The sequence below is a fragment of the Dendrobates tinctorius genome, unplaced genomic scaffold (assembly GCF_039654945.1).
Source record: "Dendrobates tinctorius isolate UK_male_01 unplaced genomic scaffold, ASM3965494v1 ptg000237l, whole genome shotgun sequence".
NCBI classification, from domain to species: Eukaryota; Metazoa; Chordata; class Amphibia; order Anura; family Dendrobatidae; genus Dendrobates; species Dendrobates tinctorius.
In genome coordinates, this window is record NW_027361904.1 from 359030 (window position 1) to 386028 (window position 26999).

At 47.0% G+C, this 26999-nt stretch overlaps 1 protein-coding gene across 3 annotated transcripts; it reads right to left on the reverse strand.

Moving 5' to 3' along the window:
* Window positions 1-5576: 5576 nt before the first annotated feature.
* On the reverse strand, window positions 5577-26258 carry LOC141060411 (zinc finger BED domain-containing protein 4-like). Of its 3 annotated transcripts, none has more exons than XM_073556651.1 (4): window positions 25840-26258; window positions 18383-18437; window positions 13317-14634; window positions 5577-7019 (listed from the first exon to the last, which is right to left on the reverse strand). In XM_073556651.1, the coding sequence occupies exons 3-4, from the start codon at window positions 14567-14569 to the stop codon at window positions 6356-6358; spliced, it is 1917 nt and encodes a 638-aa protein (XP_073412752.1). In that variant the 5' UTR covers window positions 14570-14634; window positions 18383-18437; window positions 25840-26258; the 3' UTR covers window positions 5577-6355. The 3 variants fall into 3 exon arrangements, with proteins under 3 accessions (XP_073412752.1, XP_073412754.1, XP_073412753.1); XM_073556653.1 differs by lacking the exon at window positions 25840-26258 and adding an exon at window positions 18921-19095; XM_073556652.1 differs by lacking the exon at window positions 18383-18437.
* Window positions 26259-26999: the final 741 nt, after the last annotated feature.

A 26999-nucleotide genomic window follows, 5' to 3' on the forward strand; every position in this document is an offset into this window, starting at 1 on the left:
AACTGTAAATTTTGCCACTCCTAATGTTGTAGCAATTTATAGGATGGGTTTTTTCTGTTTTTGCAGCTTAAGGATGGCTTGTTTCACCTGCATGGAGAGCTCCTTTGACCTCATATTTCCTTCACAGCAAAACCTTCCAAATGCAAGCACCACACCTCAAATCAGCTCCAGGCCTTTTATCTGCTTAATTGAGAATGACATAAGGAAGGGATTGCCCACACCTGTCCATGAAATAGCCTTGGAGTCAATTGTCCAATTACTTTTTGACCCTTTAAAAACAGGGTGGCACATGTTAAGGAGCTGAAACTCCTAAACCCTTCATCCAATTTTAATGTGGATACCCCCAAATGAAAGCTGAAAGTCTGAACTTCAACTGCATCTGAATTGTTTTGTTTAAAATTCATTGTGGTAATGTCTAGAACCAAAATTAGAAAAATGTTCTCTGTCCAAATATATATGGATCTAACTGTATTTGAGCTTTGTGTGGCCCGCATCACCACTCCTGGCCCGCTGCTGACGTTCCCGCCTGTATTGGTCGCAGATGCTGCGCCAGCATCTCATCACATCTTCCACTGCAATGTGACAGGAAAGATTCTAAATTTCACATATTTGCTAGCTTAAATTTGCAAAAAGTAGCCTAGTCATGTGGCCTTCTAGGGATGTGCTTTCTACCCAGGGTGGCATATATAATTGTGGCATCCAGGCCAGATATACAGGGTCACAATAGTTCAGGGGTCAAGTTACTACTCTAAACTTGGTTGCCTAGGAGGATGAGGAGCTTGTGGCCAGGGACAAATTATGTCAGTGTAAAACAATGGTTCAAATAAAAATCTACATGTCTCATGAGGCAAAAAGGCCAAGCATAGGAAGGAAGGGGGGGTGGAGGCTTATTCAAAATGCCTTTTTTTGATGTGAGGTAATTTTAAACCCTTTTTTGGTTGTACTTACCGATTTGCTGCTGCTTTTCACGTGGCCGATCACCAAAATCGTGGAACATCTGGCGACATATGCGCCTCCACGACGCCTCCTTTCTTGCCCGGTTGGCATAATGGGCATCACATTGATCCCAGATTTCCGGGCGCTATAGACAATAAGCATCTCCACATTGAGGTAGTAGGGTGCCATGATGCTGCAGGACTCTGTGGAGGCGTACTTCCTGGATGTCTGGAGCGCTTTTTGAGCTAATTAGCATGTCTGTTGGGAACTCATTTTCTGCTCCACCAGTTGAGAGTTCTCCTTCCGTTCTCCCTCTGGTGGTGACAGAAGGTAGTGAGGTTGATTTAATTGGTAGTGATCTGCCACCTGATGAGGATAACCATTGGATCTCTGGAGTATCAGACTGGATATAAGACAGCTGACGCCCTATCCTGGTGCTGGTGATTCAGTCTGCTTCTCAGGTCTTGGACTTCAGCTCTGATCCAGTCTTCTCAAGTTAAGTTTGTTTTTGCTAATGTTCACACTTGCTCTTATTGGTCAATTCAGTTTTTTGTGTGGTCAGCCAGCCCCGGCTGGGGCTGTGCTGAATTTCCACTCTTATTTATCTGTATTTGCCAATTTGCCTTTTTTGTCCCTTATTAGATTGGCCTCTTTTTGCTCTGTCTCAGAATATTTCAGAGTGCTGATATAGTGGGAGAAGTCTAGTGACTTCAGGGTTAATTTTGCTATCAGAAGTGTTGGACATTATTTTGGTAGGGTTTATGGCAGATTGCAGACAGTGTCTTTCCTTTCCTGTCCTTTCTAGTTAGTTTGGCCCCATAGTTTGCTCAGCCTATTTTCCTGCCTTTGTGTTTTCATCTTGTTTCACCGTCAATACATGTGGGGGGCTGTCTTTCCTTTGGGGTCTGCTCTGGGGCAGTTAGTTTTCCTCTTTTCCTGCTTTAGGCTTATTTAGCTCTCCGGTTGTGACGAGGCGTCTAGGATCATCGTAGGTACGCTCCACGACTGCTGCTAGTTGTGTAGTTAAGATCTGGGATCTGCAATCTGCATAGTTACAGTGGGGCAAAAAAGTATTTAGTCAGTCAGCAATAGTGCAAGTTCCACCACTTAAAAAGATGAGAGGCGTCTGTAATTTACATCATAGGTAGACCTCAACTATGGGAGACAAACTGAGAAAAAAAAATCCAGAAAATCACATTGTCTGTTTTTTTTTTCATTTTATTTGCATATTATGGTGGAAAATAAGTATTTGGTCACAAAATTTCATCTCAATACTTTGTGATATATCCTTTGTTGGCAATGACAGAGGTCAAACGTTTTCTGTAAGTCTTCACAAGGTTGCCACACACTGTTGTTGGTATGTTGGCCCATTCCTCCATGCAGATCTCCTCTAGAGCAGTGATGTTTTTGGCTTTTCGCTTGGCAACACGGACTTTCAACTCCCTCCAAAGGTTTTCTATAGGGTTGAGATCTGGAGACTGGCTAGGCCACTCCAGGACCTTGAAATGCTTCTTACGAAGCCACTCCTTCGTTGCCCTGGCGGTGTGCTTTGGATCGATCACATGCTGCTGAACCCAAGATCCCTACTCCTGATGTGTTTTCTGGGGATCGGTCTCAATTATTTCTTGCCTTGAAGCCTAACTCATCGGGGAGCTCTGTACAGCAGGTTAAAATTGTCATCTCCTTGCTGCGCGGCAATCCCCAGAATTGGGCTTTTTCTCTGGCACCTGAAAATCCTAATCTGACTAATGTGGATGCAATTTTTCAAGCCTTGGGGTTGTTGTATGATGAGCCTAATGCCGTTGATCAAGCTGAGAGAACCCTGTTGGCATTAAACCAGGGTCATGATCCTGCAGAGTTATACTGTCAAAAATTCCGAAAGTGGGCGGTCCTTACTACATGGCAGCTCTCTTTTGGAAAGGTTTATCAGAGACCGTAAAAGATGTTATGGTGGCATTTCCTGTTCCCTCTGGTCTGGATGGCTCTATGTCATTAGAAAATCAAGTTGATCGGCGTTTACGTGAACGTTAAACTACACGGGAGGCGCTGCCAACTTTTGAACTAACGTCTGAACTTATGCAATGTGCTGGGGTTTTGTCTAGGGCGCAACGTCAGGAGTTTAGAAGGCGTAATACTGTTGGGGTTCCTGAAAGATCGGTTCTAGGCCCCCTCCTCTTCTCTTTGTAGACTGCCCCTATTGGTCAAGCAAGTAGTAGATTTGGGTTCCAGCACCATCTCTATACTGATAACACGCAATTATACACTTCTTCTCCTGATATCACGCCTGCCTTTTTGGAAAACACCAGTGATTGTCTTACCGCTGTCTCTAACATCATGTCCTCCTCTACCTGAAACTGAACCTGTCAAAAATTGAACTCCTCGTGTTTCCTCCCTCTACTACCTATGACCAACATTGCCATATCTGTGTGTGGTTCCACCATTACTCCCCAGCAACATGCCCGCTGTCTTGGAGTCATACTTGATTTCGAGCTTTCATTCACCCCCCACATCTGATCACTGGCTCGCTCTTATCTTTACTTCAAAAACATTTCGAGAATTCGACCCTGCAAAAACTCTTACTGGACTATTGTAACTCTGTAATAATCGTTCTCCCTCTTACCAAACTCTCCCCTCTCCAATCCGTCCTGAATGCTGCAGCTAGGATCATATTCCTCACCAGTCGTCAAACTGATGCCTCCACCTTGTGTCAGTCATTACACAGGTCACCCATCCACTCCAGAATTCATTATAAACTTATTACCCTTAACCACAAAGCACTCCATGGCTCAGCACCACCCTACATCTCCTCCCTTGTCTCAGCCTACCACCCTACCCGTGCCCTCTGTTCTGCTAATGACCTGAGGTTAACATATTCATTAATCAGAACCTCCCATTCCCATCTCCAAGACTTTTCACGTGCCATGCCGATTCTTTGGAATGCTCTACCAAGGCTAGTATGATTAATCCCCAATCCCCACAGTTTTAAGCGTGCCTTAAAAATGCATTTGTTCAGACTGGCCTACCGTCTCAATGCATTAACCTAAATATCCCTGTGTGGCTCATTTCAAAATGTTTTACCATAACCAGGTTCCTTGCATCATGTTCTCACATGCTTTTTGCATTTGATAGCCCTCTGTGTCTGTACTGTTACATATTTAGACTGTTAACTGGTTCATGCAACAACAGGAACACCCGATTCTTACACTAGGGATGGTCCAAACAATAAAAGCAATTGTTACCACCCACCTTTCGTGTCTCCCCTTTTTCCTTATAGATTGTAAGCTTATGAGCAGGGCCCTCATTCCTCTTGGTGTCTGTTTTGATCTATGTGTTTATTGCTATTGTCTGTACAAGTCCCCTCTATAATGTAAAGTGCTGTGGAATATGTTGGCACTATAGAAATAATTATTATCATGTGCTGTTATGTCCTCCAGTGACTGCTGAACGGAGCTGCAAAATACCGTAAATAAAATAATGCTCCATTCTGTGTGTAGTGACACAAGTAAATACTGCCGCAGAAAGGCTAGCGCATTCAAAAGAATACTGTATTACCCAGTTACGGACTGGGACTGAAATTCAGCCCTGGCATTTGAAATGATACAGGCCCATGCTGTTTCCCGTTGCCAAGTACCAGATGGGATATATTACTAATATTACACTGGATGAAGGAAAGCAAGATTTACTACATGATCAATATTTCTAATGAGTCCCGTGGCCTGCTGGAGTGATGGAGTCGGCGACTTTGTGCTCCGTCACAACTCTTAACAATTTGAGTGCCTTGAGAACACGGATTCTTTTAAACAACTTAGCAGACAAGGCAGCCCACGACCAGACAGACCCTTCTGGCATTTGCCAGAATTGCCAGATGGCCAGTCTGGCCCTGATAGTACCCAGCAGCAACCGTAAATTGAATCGAGCTGCGCTCTGCATCTTGGATCAGAGTGTTTCCATTGATAACAGCCGATAGGTGTAGATTCTGGGGGCAGACCTCCAATGATCTCAAATTGATGACCTATCTTGTGAATATGTTGTCAATATGCGGTGACCAGCTCTGCAATATAGTAAAAAGAAAAAAAATCACTCAGGTGGTCTTGCCACCTTATACAGGATTAGATATTGCCCATAGCAAGCTGTATGACAACAGCATAAATGCGCAAAAAAAACAATACTAAAGTAAATAGCCAGTTACAATGGATTAAGCCACTTTTTCCATAAGTTGATTGTCACCTCAAGTGAACCTGTCACATTGAACACACAGTCCTACCTGATTCTGCAGGCGGCACGTTACACAGCAGTAGTAGTTGAGCAAATGAAAATAAGTTTTTAAAAAGTAACTTAGAATAACTGAATTTTATATTTGCAAATCCCTGCTTATTCTGATATTACTAGCATCAGGGTGGTCCTAATAAGTGGTCGACGGCCATAGCTGTACTCCCAGAAACACCTTCTGCCTCAGCATGGGCAGCAGAACTCTACATTAATAAAATACCAGTTATTACAAACAGGCTCAGACTGGTCCATAGGGTAGCAGGGGAATCCTCCGGTGGGCCCCAGTGGAGATCTGGGCCCCCCCAACCCCACTGTAAAGGCAGCACTTTGCATAATTCAGTTGATTCACGTATAAAAGCAGCATCTCATCATTCATTAAACAAACTACCCAGTTTATTATTATATAGACATGCAGATAAATTTGTGAACGAAGGCAGTGTAATATTTGTATGCAGGTGAAAAGTGGGCCCCCCAAAGTCAATGTTAGTGGTGGGGCCTTGGCACCCCAGTCCGACACTGATTACAAATGTTAGGCTACAAAACCATTGTGAGGGGATGACGCGCTTAGCTGCTTCTTCAGGTATACACAGAACACTTTTGTGCAGAAACACCTGCTGGTTTATTGGAGTCAGTATACACCAAGGCAGGGTTCACAAAATTAAACAGACCCTTTCTGGCTTAAGGGAACCCCCCCCCAAAAAAAAAAGAAAACAAAGGGTAACAGTCGTTTCCTCTGCAGGTCTCAATGCCCTCTGCTCCTCCTTGGAGCTACGTGGGAGTGCTTCCTCTCCTAAGACACCACAGCCACTGTCTCACATGTCCAGGTATTTAACCAGGACCATTGTGACCTCAGCACAAGTCCTGCCAGGGAAGATAGAGAGGGTGGGAGAAGGTCCACTTTATGAAGGTCCACATAAAACCAGCCCTTTTATGCACCTTAACCCTCACAGCACATAGTGTGATGGAGAATAATGCTCTGGTGTCATATCACTGACGCCGTTAAGTGCAGTGACACATATCTCCCCTCGTACACTGTGCCAGTGACCCTGTCACACCATGTATTCATCGGCTCAGCTCCTCTGGTGTAATGACATGGTTTCTATAGACAAGACGGCAATTTCAATGTGAGAAGATCACTTGAAGAATAGATTTAGGGTAGATTGGCATTGAGAAAGACTAGGTGCTTCATTTTTTCTGAGCTGATCCGGTTTCTTCTTTCTGTTATTATCTGTCCTGTTTTTGAGAAGACTCTTTCAGAAGGTACAGATGTTGCTACGATGCACAATCTTTCTTCCATCACCTTGACAAGTCTGGGGTATATCGAAGTCTTGGCCTCCCACCAGGTCAGTGGGTCTGCAGATCGTTGTATAATTGGCTCTTCAACATAGCCTCTTACTTCAGTTATGGCATCTGCAGAGTTTCCTGCAGTCTCTCCTGTTGCTCTCTCATCAAAGAGCCTCCATACAGAAGATGTTTGTCGATGCATTTCTAACGACGTTGCTTCGGCTTCCCCCCCTTGGTCTCCTGGTCGGATTCTGATGTAACATCTGGCTGCTGCTGTTATTCTTTCGAGTGCTTCATCAACAGCTTGAGCGTCGTCAAAGGCCAACTTTTTAAACCTTGGGTCCAATATGGTGGTTTCAGAAAGCAGCGTGTTGTACTCCATCCTATGGAACTTTCTGTCCATGGATGCACAGAGGTCACTCACCAACTCTGCTGCCTTTAATGTGGTTACAGCTCCATCTGTCTGACGGTGTGTAGTGACTGTCTGCAGACCCCTGCACAAAACTAGCATTTTAGAAGAGGATACGTAGCTGAAAGAGAGAAAACGGTGAACATTTTATTAGAAGCAACTCCATACAAAAAAAGCTGCTGTATTTACCAACACAGGTCACAATACTAATGCAGCAACCCCAGGATAATGGCAGAGGCAGCACAAGTGCAAAATACTGATGAAAACCATTCACACAGACTACTCCTGGAGAGGATTAGCTAGTAATATAAATTATAGAGGTTTACAGACATCTGTGGTGCACAAAGTCTGGCTAACAGCTTTGTCACGACTCACGACCATGCTTAGTGTACAAACCTTCTCCATATGCATTTATAATACTACAGTACCAACACCTCCATGAATTGTTATTGTGCAACTGGCAACTCAGTGAGGGAGGCTCGTAGAAGGACGACGAAATCATCATTTTTCTCAGCATGAAATTGGCATTTATTTAAATCCAAACACGACTTTGCCATGTGTCTCGGTTAAGCAAGAATACATTTCTTAGATTCTGCTGCTCCCGGAGCTTAAAAAATTAACCGGTGAGGGATTCTACGAATGCACATTCTATCAGAATTTGCAACTGTTCTACCCCAGCCTTTATCATAGGGGGTGTTGTGACCTGGAGATGACAAATACAACAGTCTATTTTCTTTGATGATTTGTAGAATTTATTAAGGCCTACAAATAAGAAGTCAAAAGATCAAACAATTGTTTTGTAAAATTGTTAACTGTTACACATTTGTCACTCCAGCACTTGTAAAATGGGAGTGCAGTGGAAAGGGCAAGGTGTTGCCAGTCTAACACATAAAATGGTTTCTAAAAGCCATCTAGTTGGAATGAAATTAATGTCTATTGCATCAACATTGTTTCTTCGTGTTGGTGAAACATTTACTATGAGATTAGTGAATCCTCACAGCAGGCAATGTGCGTGTTCTCGGGATTCTCTGGCAACGGCATATGACCACAAGTGTGCGATTTAGATACATGCGGTCACATACTGACTAGACGTGTGCTGCCTCACTCAATACAAGTGAATTGAGCAAGGCCGGACACGTCTAATTGGAAAGTGGCTGGTAACTAGCTTACTCAATTCCTGCTCTGATTTCAACTCCTGTGTATATCCACTCCATTCTATGCCAGCAAGCAGTTAATACTGAATGCTACATATGTCTTTTCAACTATGCAAGCTTATATCTGGTATATAGTCATTTCAACTCACTCTGTTTGTCCCCTTATGTAGTGAGGTCAAGAAACTTTTCAAAGTGGTTTATGATGCATGTAGGGCTGGACATTGGTTTATGTGATCAGTACATTTATTGTGCCCTGCTTTTGTAGTTTATTTTGATTGATTGTTAACGAGGGGAGAAAAAAAACGAAAAAAAAAAAAAAAAAAACAGCTCTAAGCATTAGCCTCCTCATTCAGACCTAGCTTGGCAATGCATTTATGTAGGGGGGGAATTTATGTACATTTAATTGAAGTACATTTGATCAAAGTATGAGGCAGTTATAATATGGCAGTTAGACAGGGCAGGAGACAGGTAAGACATTTATATACATCTCTTCCCTGTACATTTGGATTACAACAAATATATACCATATGCATTTGTATAATTTATATCCTGGCCGCTGCATTCTCACAAAGCCACCACCCTGGCATGAACTCTACACTCCATCCATATTGGCCCTTTCCTCTCCTATGTATAGCACTCACGCTCTTTTCACAATGCTCAATTGCACAGATCCATCCAGTCCCACCATTCAACATCAGAGACGCTCTCACAAATCACTTAACCATCTGCTCACTCTTTCTATCCTCCTTCTCCTAGTCGCAGGAGACATTGCTCCCAACCCTGGTCCCCCATGTTATAGAAAGTCAAACCCCCCCAACTGCTACACTCGGAAGCCCCTCTAATCTTATTAATATTCCCTGCATGCCTTGTGTCTCTCTTAATTGTGCCCTTTGGAATTCTCGCTCAGTGTGTAATAAACTCTCCTTCATCCATGACTTGTTCTTTTCAAATTCTCTTAACTTTCTGGCTCTTACTGAAACCTGGATCCAGCAGTCAGACACTGCCGCTGCTGCTCTTTCATATGGGGCACTATTATTTTCTCATACCCCAAGATAAAACAATAGAGCAGGTGGAGGCGTTGGTCTGCTCCTATCACCAAAATGTACCTTTCAGGTTATCCCTCAAGTACCCTCACTTGTCTTCCCTTCTTTTGAGGTCCATGCTGTCATACTCTACACCCACTTCTCCATGCGAGTGGCGGTGGTGTATTGTCCACCCAGCCCCTCCTATCAGTTACTGGATCATTGTGCCACCTGGCTTCCACTTTCTCTCCTGTGACATGCCCACCCTCATCATGGGTGATTTCAACATCCCCATTGCTCTTCCCCTTTCCCCATCTGCTTCTCACCTTTTATCTCTAACCTCCTCATTTGGCCTTTCGCAGCTTACCAACTCTCCAATGCATGAAGACGGAAACTCCCTCGACTTGGTCTTCTCTCAGCTTTGTGCAAATGATTTCACAAACTCCCCTCTCCCGCTCTCTGATCACAACTTTCTTTCATTCTCTATCAACAACTGCAGTCCCGCTCAGGTCACCCCCACTGTCCATATTTATAGAGACATACAGGCCATTAACAACCAGAAACTTATGAAGAACTTGCAGTCATCATTGGCCCCCCATCTCCTCCCTCTCATGTCCTGATTCTGCATTGAAGCATTACAATGAAACACTTCAAAGTGCCCTGGATGAATTTGAACCTCCTATACATAGAACACCACGACACAGACGGCGACAACCCTGGCACACCCTGCAAACACGTTTCCTGTAGCGGTGCTCCAGATGCGCCGAACGTCTGTGGAGAAAATTCAATGTACCCGAAGATTTCATCCATTATAAGTTTATGCTCAGAACATGCAACACTGCCCATCACCTCTCAAAACAAACCTATTTCAACACCCTCATCACCTCACTGTCCAATAACCCTAAACGTCTCTTTGATGCTTTCCATTCCCTACTCAACCCAAGAATACAGGCCCCAACCACGAAGCTTCTAGCTGACGATCTGGCCAATTACTTCAAAGAAAAAATTTACCATATCCGACAGGAAATTACGTCCCATTCACCTCATACCATTCACGGTCGTCCCTCCCCCACTGCATCTAGCTCACTCTCTGATTTTGAACCAGTCACAGAAGTAAGCAGGCTCCTTGCATCTTCTCGCCCAACCACTTGCATCAGTGACCCCATTCCATCACATCTCCTCCAGTCTCTTTCCCCTGCTGTCACCACGCACTTAACTAAAATATTTAACCTCTCTCTCTCTTCTGGTATTTTTCCTTCCTCATTTAAGCATGCCATCATACATCCACTACTTAAAAAAAAAACATCCCTTGACCAAAACTGTGCCACTAACTATAGACCTGTCTCTAATCTTCCTTTCATCTCTAAACTCCTGGAACGCCTGGTCCACACCCGTCTGATACGCAATCTCTCAGATAACTCTCTTCTTGACCCTATACAATCCGGTTTCCACACTCTACTGAAACTGCCCTCACTAAAGTCTCTAATGATCTACTAACAGCTAAATCTAATGGTCACTACTCCATGCTAATTCTCTTGGATCTCTCTGCAGCATTCGACACTGTGGATCACCAGCTCCTCCTCACTATGCTCCGCTCCATCGGCATCAAGGACACCGTTCTCTCCTGGTTTTCCTCCTATCTCTCTGACCGCTCTTTTACTGTATCTTTTGCTGGTTCTCTCATCTTCCCCTTACTGTTGGGGTTCATCAGGGATCAGTCCTAGGCCCACGCCTCTTCTCTTTGTATACTGCCCCTATTGGTCAAGCAAATCAGTAGAATTGGGTTCCAGTACCAACTCTATGCTGATGACACCCAATTATACGCTTCGCCTGACATCACGCCTGCCTTTTTGGAAAACACCAACGATTGTCTAAACACTGTGTCTAACATCATGTCCTCACTATCTGAAACTGAACCTGTCAAAGATGGAACTCCTTGTGTTTCCTCCCTCTACTGATGTACCTATACCCGACATTGCCATTTCTGTGTGTGGTTCCACTATTACTCCCCAGCAACAGGCCCGCTGTCTTGGGGGTCATACTTGACTCCGAGCTTTCATTCACCCCCCCACATCCAATCACTGGCTCGCTCTTGTTTTCTGCACTTCAAAAACATTTCTAGAATTCGACCTTTTCTTACTTTTGACTCCGCAAAAACTCTCTTTCTCTTATTCATTCTCATCTGGACTTCTGTAACCCTCTTCTAATCGGTCTCCCTCTTACCAAACTCTCCCCCCTCCAATCTGTCTTGAATGCTGCAGCGAGGATCATATTCCTCGCCCATCGTTATACCGATGCCTCTACCATGAGCCAGTCATTACACTGGCTACCCATCCACTCCAGAATCCAGTACAAACTTATTACCCTTACCCACAAAGCTCTCCATGGCTGAGCACCACCCTATATCTCCTCCTTCGTCTCAGTCTACCACCCTACCCGTGCCCTCCTTTCTGCTGATGACCTGAGGTTAGCATCCTTAATAATCAGAATCTCCCACTCCAGTCTCCAAGACTATACACGTGCTGCGCCAATTCTTTGGAATGCACTTCCCAGGTCAATACGATTAGTCCCTACAATTTTAAGCGTGCTCTGAAAACTCATTTATTCAGATTGGCCTACCGCCTCAACACATTAACCTAACTATCCCTGTGTGGCACAGTCAAAAGTCTTACCATAACCAGGTTCCCCGCATCATGTTCCCACATGCTTTAAGCATTGATTAGCCCTCTGTTTCTGTACTGTTACACATTTAACATTATGGCTGGTCCGAACAATGAAGGCAATTGTTACCAACCACCTTTCGTGTCTACCTTTTTCCGCATAGATTGTAAGCTTGCGAGCAGGGCCCTCATTCCTCTTGGCATCTGTTATGATCTATGTGATTATTGTTATGCTGCAATGTCTATCATCTGCCCCCTGAGGAAGGAGACCGAAACGCGCGTCGGGGCGGACGTGCAGCCCCCAGCTGACAGCGGTACTGCGGTGTTATCCCTTGGAGGTAATTTTACCATTAGGAAAGGAATTTTTTTTCTGCTATGCCGTTTGGCTATATGTTACCTAGGGTACACAGGTGTTACTATCATAAGGAGATGAGGGTCTCATTTGAAATTGTCCATGTTATTATGATATGATGTTGATTTAATTATTCATAGCAGACACATCATCATCCCCTCTTATCTCTTATATATCATTGTACTGTCTGTTGACTGGCTATGCACGTTGATTTATGATCATGGCGGTGAGCCTATAGCCCACTCCCTTCTTTCCCCATATCTTGGCATGTGGTTTTAAATTGTTTTCTAATAAACTTACTTTGTTATATACAATTATTGCCTATAAAACATCTTTTTGTTGAGCTTCATCTGTATTTTGATGATGGGCGTATTTAATCCATATGCACATGACCCATGAGATCTATTGGTAAATATCATGTGTATTCGTCTGGTTTGTTGGTTATTAATGTCTATCATCTGTACAAGTTCCCTCTGAAATGTAAAGTGCTGCGGAATATGTTGGCGCTATAGAAAATTATTATTATTGTCTCCAGCCACCGGACAAACAATTTCCGACGGATCCGGCGAATGACGGATGAAACCTGCGGCCGTCAGTCAAAATCCGTCTCTAATACAAGTCTATGAGAAAAAAACGGATCCGGCGGCATCAGTCACCGGATCCGTTTTTTTCAAAATTTGACGGATTGCGAATGATGGCAAACAACTGTTGTGTGAAAGAGGCCTTAGACTTTGGGGTCATCTGAAGGCAATTGTCTATGCTGTGAAGATACGAGATGTGCAGCATCTGAAACAGCGGATACCGGAAGCCTGTGCTAGCATTTCTTCTGCGGTGTTGCTATCAGTGTGTCAAGAGTGGGAGAAGAGGGTTGCATGACAATCCAACACAATGGGCAGCACTTTGAACACATTTTATAAGTGGTCATAAACTTGTAAATAACTCATGAAAGAATAAAGTTACGTTAAAACCAAGCACACCATTGTTTTTCTTGTGAAATTCTCAATAAGTTTGATGTGTCACATGACCCTCTTCCCATTGGAAAAATTAAAGTTGGATCAAAAATGGCCGACTTCAAAATGGCCACCATGGTCACCACCCATCTTGAAAAGTTTCCCCCCTCCCATATACTAGTGTGTCACAAACAGGAAGTCGATATCACCAACCATTCCCATTTTATTTAGGTGTATCCATATGGCCCACCCTGTATAATTAAATAACGGTCTATTGTACCTTTCTGCACTGATCTCCACAATGACCTGTTCAAATGGCTCCAACACAATGCATGTCTCCCGCACTACTTCCCATTCTTCTTGGTTTAGAGTGTCAACAGGTGCACAGACAACGGCCAGGGTTAAAATGACTGCATCTTTCGACTCCAGGACTCGTTTAAGCATGTGGTATGTTGAATTCCATTGCGTCACACAATCTTGTTTCAGCCTCAGCTCGGGCATACCCATCTGTCGTTGTGTAGATTTCAGTTTCTCTGTGGCTATTGTATTTTTATGGAAAAATTCCACTATGGACTTCACTTTGTCCAGAGTGGGCTTAATAACCTTGAGGGCATCTCTCACGATCAGGTTGATAGTGTGTGCAAGACATGAGTGGTGGGTCCAATTTAGAAGTTTAATAGCGTTCGTTATATTGGCTGCGTCGTCACTAACACAGCAAATCACTTTGCCTTCTATGTGCCACTCTTTTACAACTCTTAGTAGTTCTACTGCCAAGTTCTCTGAAGTGTGTCTTTCACTGAACTCAAAACAGTCCAGAAGGCAGGACACCTTTTCATAGTTTTCTATGAAATGGCATGTAACAGAAATGAATGCAGTGGTGGTGCTGGACGTCCAGCAGTCGACTGTCAGGCAAACTGCTGTAACTCTTGTAATCCTGTCTTGCAATTTGGCACGTTCTCTGTCATATAGTCTTGGAAGGACTGTCTGGATGATTGTTTTCTTGCTTGGAATATTATACATGGGATTCAGATAATAGGTGTATTTTCTAAATCCCTTGTCCTCCACAATTGAAAATGGTTGGAAATCTCTGGCAATCATTGCAACCAATTCCTCATCATATGAAGCTTGCATTAAAGGCGTCATGGATTCATGTACCATTAACTGCATTATAGAGCTTTGTGTTGTTGCTACAGGTTGGGGATTAGTTAGTTCATGAGGAGTGGCCGATGCTGTAGCTTCCCATGCTGTAGCTTCCGATGCTGCAGCTACCGATGCTATAGCTTCCGATACCTCCATACCTGAGACAGAGGCACAGACTTCAGGTTCGGCAGCCGGCACACTAACATGACCACTAGCTTGCCTTTGTTCATCAATCTTCACTGTAGGATGCACAGTCCTCACATGCCTGTGAAGATTATTCGTAGACCCTCCTCGGTATGACAGTTTAGCGTTACATATTTTACATTCTGCTTTTATGTTGCTGAGGATATGAAAATGAATCCAAATACTGCTTCTTTTTCGACTCTCTGTCATTTCTTTATCTTATCGGTAGACTAATTTTTTCTTCTCTCTATTCCAGCAGCCTTTAGTGTACTCCACTGCAAGAAGTAAGAATTCCATAGTTATAGCACAGCATTTTAGTTGCTTGTGATTTAAAGAAGTTGGCCACGGCTTTAACGTTGATGGCCTATTCTTATGATAGGTCATTAAAGGGAATATGTCACCTCATTTTTCCAGTATGAGATGCGGCCACCGCCATCAGGGGCTTATCTACAGCATTCTGTAATGCATTCTGTAATGCTGTAGATAAGCCCCAGATGTAACCTGAAAGATAAGAAAAACGAGTTATATTATACTCACCGGGGGGCAATCCGGTGCGGTCCGGGTCCGATGGGTGTCACGGTCCGCTGCCTCCCATCTTCTAGTGATGACGTCCTCTTCCTTGCTTCTGTTGCTGCTCCTTTGCAGGTGTAATTCTGGGCAGAGCAGAGCACTGCAGTGCGCAGGCGTCGGGAAAGGTCAGAGAAGTCCGGCGCCTGCGCACTGCAGTACTCTGCTCTGACCTCAACAGGGCAGAGAATTACGCCTACGCAAGAACTGCGACAGAAGCAAGGAAGAGGTCGTTATCGCTAGAAGATTGGAGGAACCGGACCCGGACCGCGACACCCACTGTAGCCAGACTGCACCCCTGGAGAGTATAATCTAACTTGTTTTTTTTATCTTTCAGATTACAGAATGCTGTAGATAAGTCCTTGATGTTTGTGGCCGCATCTCATAAGTGAAAAAATAGGTGACAGATTCACTTTAATTTTTGATTGGTGTGTGCGCGCGTGTGACACCCAACAACCCGACCAATCAGCTGTTGTGTGTCAGCTGGAACTTCCAACTACAGTTACTGAGCTGCTCAGTCTACTCTATAGTGGCCTCGCAGTGTGCATCCGTCCCCTGTGCAAATACAGTAGATGGAGCAGCTCCATAACCGAGCAGTTCTCACTGCGGCAGACACAGAACAGCTGTTCAGTAGGGCTGTCGTGTCACAATCCAGCCATTGATTACCTATTATAAGGATAGACCAATGTTAAAAGTCTTGGACAACCATCTAAAGCCAGCACATGATGTGGAGTTGGGTCAGTAAGTGTAATATATACACATACATACAGTGAAAGGAACCTTCAGGTGAGGGTCCCCAACTGAAACAATTTATCTTGACAGCCCTATTACTGTATTGTAATAAAGTCCTCCCTACTTTAAAAAGTTTCTTGCTATATGCAGCAAAAAGTATTATAATGGGTGCAATTAGACCCAACTAGAAAAAAAACACCTAAAAAAAATAATAATGCAAGTCACTTAAAAGTATACGTTAGTATACTGTATATGAAAACCTTTTAAAAAAAAGGGGGACTATAAATGGGTTAAATCCCTCCTTCGCCCACCACTGCCCCCTCCAACTTCAGAAATCTCTGCTGAGGACTTCGCCATGCACTTCAAAAACAAGATAGACGAAACACGGAAAGTCTTTATTATTCAACCACCACAACCCCTTTGTATACCAGACCAATGCCCAAACCCCATAACCTCCTTATCCAACATCACTGAAGGGGAGCTTGCTCATCTTCTCTCCAAATCACACCTCACCACTTGTGCACTTGACCCCATCCCATCCCACCTCCTCCCCAACCTCTCCACCACTCTTATCCCATCTCTAAACAACCTCTTCAACCTATCACTAACTTCCGGTACCTTCCCTTCTGCTTTCAAACATGCTACAATCACGCCTATCCTCAAAAAGCCAACCCTCGACCAAACCGCTATGTCCAGCTATCGCCCAATATCGCTTCCAAACTCCTGGAGCAGCACGTCCACGCTGAACTTTCCTCCCATCTCTTATCTAACCTGCTCTTTGACAATCTACAATCTGGTTTACGCCCCATCACTCCACTGAGACAGCCCTGAACAAAATTACTAACGACCTACTTACAGCCAAAGCTAATGTACAATACTCTATACTCCTCCTTCTAGACCTGTCCTCTGCCTTCGACACAGTTGACCACTGCCTCCTACTACAGATCCTCTCTTCCCTTGGCATCAAAGACCGTGCCCTATCCTGGATCTCCTCATACCTCTCCAACCGCACATTCAGCGTGTTCAACTCCCACACTACCTCCTCATCCCACCCTCTCTCTGTTGGAGTCCCCCAAGGCTCTGTTCTAGGACGCCTACTCTTCTCAATCTATACACTTGGCCTGGGGCAACTCATGAAGTCCCACGGATTCCAGTACCATCTTTATGCCGATGATACTCATATCTACCTCTCTGGCCCAGACGTCACCTCTCTGCTCTCCAAAATCCCGGAGTGTCTATCAGCCATATCCTCCTTCTTCTCCTCCAGCTTCCTCAAACTGAATGTGGACAAATCTGAACTGATCATCTTTCCCCCATTTCACAGATCTTCCTTACCTGACCTATCTATAACAATTGACGACACCAGAGGTCCGCTGCCTCGGAGTAACCCTTGACTCTTCCCTGTCCTTCAAACCACACATGCAAGCTTTTTCCACTTCCTGCCACCTCCAGCTCAAAAATATTTCCAGAATCCGTCCCTTCATCAACCCTCACTCTACTAAAATGCTTGTGCATGCCCTCATAATCTCCCGTCTCGACTACTGCAACATCCTTTTCTGTGGCCTCCCTGCTAACACCCTCGCACCTCTCCAGTCCATCCTTAACTCTGCTGCCCGACTAATTCATCTCTCTCCTCACTACTCCTCCGCTTCTCCCCTCTGCAAATCTCTTCACTGGCTCCCACTCCCTCAGCGTATTCAATTCAAATTACTAATACTGACCTACAAGGCCATCTATAACCTGTCTCCTCCATATATCTCTGAATTAATCTCTCGATATCTTCCCTCATGTAATCTCCGACCCTCCCAAGACCTCCTTCTCTCCTCCACACTTATTCGCTCGTCATGCAACCGCCTCCAAGACTTCTCCCGAATAGCCCCCATCCTCTGGAATTCTTTGCCCCAACACATCCGGCTATCAACCACACTCGGATCCTTCAGATGGAACCTGAAAACCCATCTCTTCAGGAAAGCCTATAGCCTGCAATGATCCCCGCTGCGTCCTCACCACTACTGGAGCCACCGCTTCACCATCACTGGAGCAGCTGCAACCCCCCAACCTACTGTCTCCTTCCCCACCATCCTGTAGAATCTGAGCCCGAAAGGGCAGGGTCCTCTCTCCCCTCTATATAAGTCTGTGATTGTTAGTTTGTTTACTGTAAGTGAGATCCGTAATTTGTATGTAACCCCCCCTTCTCATGTACAGCACCATGGAACCAATGGTGCTATATAAATAAATAATAATACTATTAATAATAATAATATCAGGAACAATACACAAAAGCTGAAAGCTAGGTGAACAGGGCCTATTAAAGACTTTCAGCTTTTGTGTATTATTGTTCCCGATATTACAATTAATCCATTTATAGTCCCCTTTTTAAAGGATTTTGTATATACTAACATATACTTTTAATTGCAGAAAAAGTTAATTTTTAGGGTTTTTTTTCTAGTTGGTTCTCATTAATATTTGACCCCATTTTGCCTTATCAAAAAAAGTTTTTTCCTACAAGAGTGTCATTATAGCAGAAGAGGCTGGGAATAGTACAGGCTAATTTGCATATTAAACATCATTAAAAAAGACCCACCCACTATATATACACACACAACAGCTTTAATTTACAAATAATTAAAGAGGGGGGCTTCTAAATGATAGAGCAAAGAGAAGACACACGTGAGCAATAGTGATACTGGCCATTCTTGCAACCTAGTGGCTACACTACCTTACCATGATATGGCACCCCCACGAGATGTCTGCTTGCCCTCACTGACCCCAATAGACCCTGCAAAAATAAAGAAAGCACCACTGTGAAAAAAAAATTATATGTGACCATAAAAAACCATAATGATGGAAACACTGAATGAATATAAATCTTGTCTAGTAAGGTACTCAATTCACAAATATTGTGTGTCAACCTTGTGAAGACTTACAGAAAACGTTTGACCTCTGTCATTGCCAACAAAGGAGAAATAATAAAATGTTGAGATGAACTTTTGTTAATGACCAAATACTAATTTTCCACCATAATTTGCCAAATAAATCTTGCCAAATCAGACAAGGTGATTTTCTGGACTTGTTTTCTCATTTTGACTCTCATAGTTGTGTTCTACCTATGATGTCAATTACAGGCCTCTCTCACCCCTTTTAAGTTGGAGAACTTGCACAATTGGTGGCTGACTAAATACCTTTTTTTTCCCCCCCACTGTATCGCATACAAGGACACCTGGAATATTGACCCTATTTTTTGGCTTGGTAGCATCCCTACCTTGCCGCGGAGGTTGGAGGTTGCTGCGATCAGCACCAGCAGGGGACCATTATGAGAGTAGTGTCTGCTCCCATAGTGGCCAACTGTAAAAATAGGAATAAAAAAAAAAATCCATGTACTCACCTGTCCTAATCATCCTCCCCTCCCCCCGTAATGCTCTTGACTGTTCATGCAGAGGAGGCGGGGAGAATGACGCCTGCAGCGAGATTGCCTTGGACCTCAGTGACAGGACACCGCTCGCTAAGCGCAGCAGAGATCTGGGGCCCGCTCGCTGCAGGCGTCATTCTCCCCGGCTCCTCTGCATGATCGGTTGCATGGATTAGAGTGGGGGATATTTAGGACAGGTGAATATAAGGATATTTTCTCTATCATCCTTCCACAACAGCATGGGAGGTTGTCTCCACGCCCTCATGGGGGACAGGAAGCACAAAGAGGTTAAAAGGTCCTTCCTACCTCCCTCTCACCAGTGTCTTTCCTGTCCCCCATGGGGCATAGAGAGGTTAGGGGTATGTTGCGTGGCCAGCTGCTGCAGTTTACCTGAGGATTTGTGAATGCCGGGCAGTAGTGGTCGGTGGCTCTGCCTCCCCTCCTCCGTGCTGCTCCCGCCTTTCTTGGAACTCGAGACCTTACTGGCCCAGCCACGCCCCCTCGGGGGGTAAAGCGGGCCAGTGATCCACGACCGGAGGCTTCCCGCAGCCCTCCGGTCTCTCCTCCTCCTGTGTGCGCTGTTGGTATCCCGGAAGTGACGTCATAGACGTGCAGTCACTTCCGGGGTATGCGTTCCACCCTGTAACGAGGTGACTTCTGGTCTGGCCTATGGCAGCCCCTGGAGAGCTGACAGAGTACAAGAGCATACCGGAAAGACCCTGGGAGGGGGAAAAACAAAGTAAGCGCTGAGGGCGGGTTTAACCCTTCATAAACCCACTGGAAGACGCCGACAGGCAAGACAAATCCCCTGTCAGCATGGAGAGCTCTTCCTGCCCTCCATCTGCAGAGCCCAGCGCTGCCCCAGCCACAGTGAGTGTTTAATGAGGTGGGTCCTGGTGGCGGTGGCCTGAGTGTAGGGGTTACTAATTCCCAAATACTTCTCTCCTCTCTCGTAGGGAGACAAGTCTTCCCATAAAGGCACCACCAAAAAAGCGGTTAAATGCTCCATTTGTAACAAAAGGCTTCCCACATCATGGAAGAAGAAATTGTGCCAGGCATGCACAGATAGAGTGGTTAGAGCCGAGCACCCCTCCTTGATTGTCAAAATCCGCAGCTTGGTCAAGCAGGAGTTTCAGACCTCCTTAGTCGCCTTTTCCCCCCCTCCATCAGTGGGCCCATCTCCCTCAAAAAAAAAAAAAAAACAGATTTCAGCCAGAGGACTCAGCTTCTGAGTCAGAGCGATCATATGACTCAGGCTCTGAAAGATGAGAAGAGATGGTAGCCACTAAAATATCCGATGCCAGAAGATATCTTTTTTCCTCAGAATACGTGGAGGAGCTTGTTAGTGCACTTCGTGCCACTATGGGGCTAGAATGTGAGCCAGTACCTCAGTCAGCCCAAGATAGAATGTTTGGAGGATTGGAGGGGGCTAAACAGGCAGGGTTTCCAGTGCATAAAAGCATAGTGGATATGATCTCCCAGGAATGGGAATACCCAGAGAAGCGCTATTCCTCTCCATCGGAACTTAAGCACAGGTTCCCCCTGGAGGGTGATGCATATAAATGGGACATCCCGAAGATGGACGTCCAGGTGGCGAGGGTAGTAAAAAAAAGACAGTCCTTCCCTTTGATGACGCATCCCAGCTTAAAGATCCGATGGACTGTAAAATAGAGAGCCTTCTAAGGAAGGCTTGGGAGACTTCTGCATCAGCATTAAAGTCGGGTATTGCCTCAACATGTGTTTCCAGATCCCTCTTCAGGTGGCTTGAGGAGCTAGAGAATCATATCTCTCAGGGAACCTCAAGGTGTGGGCTTCTTGATTCCCTTCCCATACTCCAGAAAGCTACAGGGTTCCTGGCAGACGCAACCATGGAAATGATTCGTACCTCCGCCAGGTCCCTTGTTCAATCTAATTCTGCCAGATGAGCGCTCTGGCTTAAGATGTGGAGTGGGGATGTTACCTCTAAGGTCAGACTCTGCTCCATCCCCTTCAAGGGTGAACACGTCTTCGGACCAGCTCTGGAAGAAATTCTTGAAAAGGCCACCGATAAGAGGAAGGCTCTTCCTGAGCAAAAGACCCCCAGGAAGAGTTTTTTTTGAGCCCCCCAGACTCAGACTTCCCAGTCAAAAGGGAAGGGGAAAACAGGAAGGTGAAGCTATGCTAAGTGGAGAGGTAGATATATCCTCATCCCCCAGCAGCAGCAACAGCAGGAGAGACAATGACTCTGACCCGGGATGGGGGGGGGGGGCGCTCTTGAATTTCTTCCACACTTGGCAGTCGGTTTCCAACTGCCTTTGGGTCCTCAATGTCATCAGGGAGGGCCTTCTCTTAGCGTTCGAGTCATCCCCCCCCCCGGGTCTGAGATTCACCTCCCTACCATCTCGGGAGGCTCAGAAACACTAAAATCGGGCATACAGGCCCTATTACAATCAAACGCCATTTCCCAGGTTCCTGTGGAAGAACGCGGAAAGGTCATTATTCCCGGCTATTTCTAGTGAAAAAGCCCACAGGAGAGGCGAGAATAATAATAATAAATCTGATGGTTCTTTATTGACACATCGCATACCGCAGGTTCAAAATGGAATCGGTAAAAACCGCCATTCCTCACTCCTTCATGGCCACCACAGAACTCAAGGATGCCTATTTCCATATCCCTATTCATCCTCACCACAGAAGGTATCTAAAGTTTGCAGTTCAAGAAGGTCACAGAGCACTACCAATACAACGTGCTCCCCTTTGGCATATCCTCTGCCCCACGAGTATTCTCGAAGATAATGGCGGAAGCCGTGTCCCATATTCGGAATCAGGCCATCTGCATCGTACCTTACTTAGATGACCTGCTGATAGTAGGTACCTCCTACCAGGCCCTGGAGAGCCAGGTAGCTCAGGCTGTGGATATTCTTCAATCTTTAGGCTGGATTCCGAATATAAAGAAATCCCAGTTCCAACCCTCTCAAAGGAGAAGATTTCTGGGAGTACTGTTAGACTCAAGAAGTCAGATGTCTTTTCTTCCGAAGATCATCAGAGTTCTATAATTTCAAAAATTTTGGACTTCAGTTAACAGAGGTCCCTGACCCTCCGGTCAGCCATGTCAGTTCTGGGGTCAATGATGTCCTGCATCCAATTAGTGTCTTGTGCGCAGGCCCATTCCAGAGTGCTTCAGTCCCACATCCTGGAAAGCTGGAACGGACACCATCGCTCTTTGAACAGAAGAGTGCTGACTCCAGGAAGAGTAAGAGCTTCCTTGGCTTGGTGGATAGACCCCAAAAATCTGAGCAAAGGTGTGAGTTGGCTCAGTTCCCCTTAATCACAGTAACAGACGCGAGCAAAAAAGGCTGGGGAGCCATAGTATCCCAGACCCCATTCCAGGGGTTATGGAGTCAGGAAGCAAGTTCAAGATCTTCCAACTTCAGGGAGCTAAAAGCCGTGGAGGAGGCTGTCCTAGCAGCAACAAAACTGGTCCAAGGTCATCATATCAAGGTATACTCCGACAATATGACTGCGGTAGCCCATCTCAAGCACCATGGGGGCACGAAATTCAACAGCCTAAAATCTATTTCAAGACAAATATTTCTCTGGGCCGAAAGTCACCTCCTTTCATTGACAGCAGTCCACCTAAAGGGAACCTCCAATCTTCAGGCAGACTTCCTGAGCAGACAATGTTTTCAGCCTGGCGACTGGAGTCTGAACGGAAGAATCTTCCAAGGACTAGTAAGCAGGTGGGGCTTCCCAGAGGTCGACCTGCTAGCATCTGGCCAAAATTCTCAGGTAGAAAACTACTTCTCCCTGAACCCCAGGGAAAAATCTCTGGGAATAGATGCCTTCACCTAGAAATGGAATTTCCGTCTGGCATATGCCTTTCCCCCAATTCCAATCTTGGCCATGACTCTGAGGAAGATCAGAGAGGAGGGAACTCCGACCATCCTGGTAGCTCCAGTATGGCCAAAGAGAAGCTGGTTTGCCCTGATAACAGAGCTTCAAATAGATGGGCCAGTCCACTTACCCATAGAACACAACCTACTCCTACAGGGTCCCCTACACCACCCGAATCTTCGGGGATTGAAGCTAGCTGCCTAGTTACTGAGGCCTAGGTCCTAAAAGCCAGGGGCCTATCAGATGCTGTAATTGCGACCCTGCAGAAATCAAGGAAGCCGGTCATCCATGCCATCTATGGTAAAGTGTGGAAAAAATTCTCAGAATGGTGTCTGCCGAATCCTCCTGACCCAGCACATCCCAATATTTCTCGTATCCTGGATTTCTTACAGAGTGGGCTTGAAATAGGACTAAGGCCTAGCACCCTCAAGGTACAGGTTGCGGCTTTAAGTTCCATGTTTGACCAGGACTTGGGCAACCACCGTTGGATAAAGAGATTTATGACATCAGCTACCAATACCAAACTACATCCAAAGAAACAAGCTGTTGTTCCCCCATGGGACCTGAATGTAGGGCTTACACAACCTCCCTTTGAACCCCTGACATCTTGTACCCCTCAGCTCCTCTCGTGCAAAGCTGCCTTCCTCATAGCAATAACCTCGGCAAGGCATAAAGGAGAACTACAGGCTCTTTAAGTTAGGGAACCCTACCTGACAATTAGAGATGATTCCTTAGTCCTCCAGCTTGATCCATCTTTCCTTCCAAACATCATGTCTGACTTCCATAGATCACAGGATATTATCCTCCCCTCTTTCTGCCAGAACCCAGTAAACCCTAGAGAGGAAACGTTCTATATGCTGGATGTAAGGTGTATAATTCTACATTACCTAAGTTTTACCAAACCCTGGAGATTTGACCAAAATTTGTTCATCCATTCATCAGGCAGAAATAAGGGAAAGAAGGTGACAAAAATACTATTGCAAACTGGATCCACTTCCGTCTGGATGCCCCGAATCCCACAATCCACCGTGCCGCACCGGAAGTACACCGACCGCCATTTTGGAACACCCAAGTGATGCCGCTCGGATCCAGGCCGCCGCTGTGATCCCGAGGCTGTGGAAAGGGTGTAACGAGGGGGTATAATGAGAGGGTATAATGAGGGAGGAGTAATGAGCGATGCCGCGGCTGGTAATGAGGGAGGAGTAATGAGCGATGCCGCCGCTGGACCCCCGCCAAGACCCACCGCCTGACTACACGCGCCATATCCCGCTGCTGGCTGCCCACCCACCTCCGTGCAGTCACAGCTGGCAGGAAAGACCGTGGCTTGAGGCCTGTGCTGGAGATTGGGCCATCCTCTTGGTGGCGCCACACACCATCTCCAGCACAGGCCACAAAACACCGTCCTTCCTGCCAGCTGTGACTGCACGGAAGTGGGTGGGCCGCCACCCCCAGCGCCACAAAGCTGCCCCCATCGTGATGTTACTGCCCTCCCAATGCGATAGCATCTACTGTATATATATTCCCAGGTGTTTGGGAAAAATGCAACTCAAGTATCTTTTTTGTTATGAATTTAGCAATTTTTTTCCCCACAATAAATTAAAAAAAAACACACACACAAGCCCACACAACATTTATTATTTTCCTACTGACAAAGTCAAAGTTACAGCTCTTAGAAGAAGAGGAGGGAAAATGAAAGAGCAGAAACAATAAAAAAAAAAAAACACTCCCTGAGTGCACACTTAGGCTGAGTGCAGACGGACTTTTTGGCCCTGCGGATTTTTCCGCGCAGAATTGAAATCCTCAGGTGAAATGTCCTGCATCTTTCCTGCGGATTTCTTCCATCTTTCCTGCGGTTTTTGTGCGGATTTGGAGATTGTGGAGATGGAAAACCACACAAAAGAAGTAATTTGCTGCGGATTTTGTACCACAGGAAAACCGCGCGGAAAAATCCACAGCGTCTGCACAGCGGTTTTTTTCCCATTGACTTCTCTGCTGCTGTCCATCACAATGCGGATCTGCACCGTGCGCACAGCCGTCCCGGGTCCTAGAGGCCGGTGTGGGGTCGCTGCTTCTCCTACTATTCCCTCACAGACGGCGGCTCTCCATACACCGGGCTCCGGCCGCAGCTTCTCGGCCTCAGATTCCTATTATTACTTTCCCACTGGAGCCACAGAAATGAATGAGGCAGAAATCCTCCTCCTCCTCCCTCTCCTCCTCCTCCTCCCTCTCCTCCTCCTCCTCCCCCTCCTCCTCCTCCCCCTCCTCCTCCCCCTCCTCCTCCCCCTCCCTCTCCTCCTCCCTCTCCTCCCCCTCCCCCTCCTCCTCCTCCCTCTCCTCCTCCCTCTCCTCCTCCCCCTCCCTCTCCTCCCCCTCCTCCCCCCCCTCCTCCTCCCCCCCTCCTCCCCCCCCTCCTCCTCCTCCTCCCCCCCTCCTCCTCCTCCTCCCCCTCCTCCCTCTCCTCCCCCTCCTCCCTCTCCTCCTCCCCCTCCTCCCTCTCCTCCTCCCCCTCCTCCTCCCCCTCCTCCTCCCCCTCCTCCCTCCCCTCCTCCTCCCCCTCCTCCTCCCCCTCCTCCCTCCCCTCCTCCTCCCCCTCCTCCTCCCCCTCCTCCCTCTCCCTCTCCCTCCTCCTCCCCCTCCTCCCTCTCCCTCCTCCTCCCCCTCCTCCCTCTCCTCCTCCCCCTCCTCCCCCTCCTCCCTCCTCTCCTCCTCCCCCCCCCTCCCTCTCCTCCCCCTCCTCCCCCTCCTCCTCCTCCCCCCCCCCCTCCTCCTCCTCCCCCCCCTCCTCCTCCTCCTCCTCCCCCTCCTCCCTCTCCTCCCCCCCCTCCTCCCTCTCCTCCTTCTCCTTCTCCTCCTCCCTCTCCTCCTCCTCCTCCTCCCTAACCTGAGCTCAGCGCCTCACCTCAGCCTCCACTGCCGGCAGCCACCACTGTCCACCGCTGCCAGTTATGGGTCCTCCCCGAACGATCCGAGGCGATGAGCCGGCTCCTGGTGAACGACAAGGCCCGACTCCCCACCTGCAGCGGAGCGCTGTGTGCTTCTTCCTGCCGGGCTGGGGGCGGGGAGGAGACTCGGAGCAGAGAGCACAAGTGGGCAGTGATTGGCTGTGCTGAGATGGCTCCTCCCACATGAGACATTGCCTGTGACTGGCTGCTCGGTGCAGTGAGTGCAGCTATGAGCTGTGAGAAATCACACTGTGCAGGGCCGGTGTTAGGCACAGTGGGGCCCAGATGCTGACACAGTGCAGATCACACAGAAGCATTGTGAGTGTAGTTACATGCGCTGAGTTCAGGCCGCTAAATGAGTGTGAGCGACAATATTGAAGTCATTCGACACTTGTTTCCCGGCCTCAGGGCCGTTTTTAGGGGGGGACGGGGGTGCGATCACACGGGGCGACACCAAGCAGGGGGCACCGCCGCCTCCTAGCCAGAGCCGGCGCGATCCGGTACTTTGATGCAGCGCCGCAGGCACCGGGCAGCACGCGCAAGGTGACATCAAATCAATTCACACGGAGGAGGAGAGGAGCCGAGGAGGAGAGGAGGAGGAGAGGAGCCGAGGAGGAGAGGAGCCGAGGAGGAGGAGAGGAGCCGAGGAGGAGAGGAGCCGAGGAGGAGGAGAGGAGGGGAGGAGGAGAGGAGCGGAGGAGGAGGAGAGGAGCCGAGGAGGGGAGGAGCCGAGGAGGAGAGGAGCCGAGGAGCGGAGGAGGAGGGGAGGAGCCGAGGAGGAGGAGAGGAACCGAGGAGGGGAGGAGGAGAGGAGCCGAGGAGGAGGAGAGGAACCGAGGAGGGGAGGAGCCGAGGAGGAGCAGAGGAGGGACTCTCCAGCGCTGCTCCCTTGCCTGCACGTGCACGCCACCCCGCCCACGGCGCACTGATACATGCACGTTGTGCAGTGACCTGACCCGGCCGGCAGCCCCCGCGCACTAATACCTGCTGCAATTGCAATGCAGTGCCGGCTATTGGGTCACGGGGACGGTGAATCTCGTCCCATCTCTCATTCTCTAGTGAGTCACAGGTGCCGCCCGTTACCTGAACAATATGACTGGAGTCTGTGTGGCCGGCC

Coding starts and splice junctions, on each gene's coding strand:
- LOC141060411 (XM_073556652.1), bottom strand. CDS start 14,569: ATGACAGAGAGTCGAAAAAGAAGCAGTATTTGGATTCATTTTCATATC. Junction 7,020..13,316: donor GTGGAGATCAGTGCAGAAAG/GTACAATAGACC, acceptor TCTCTCTTTCAG/CTACGTATCCTCTTCTAAAA.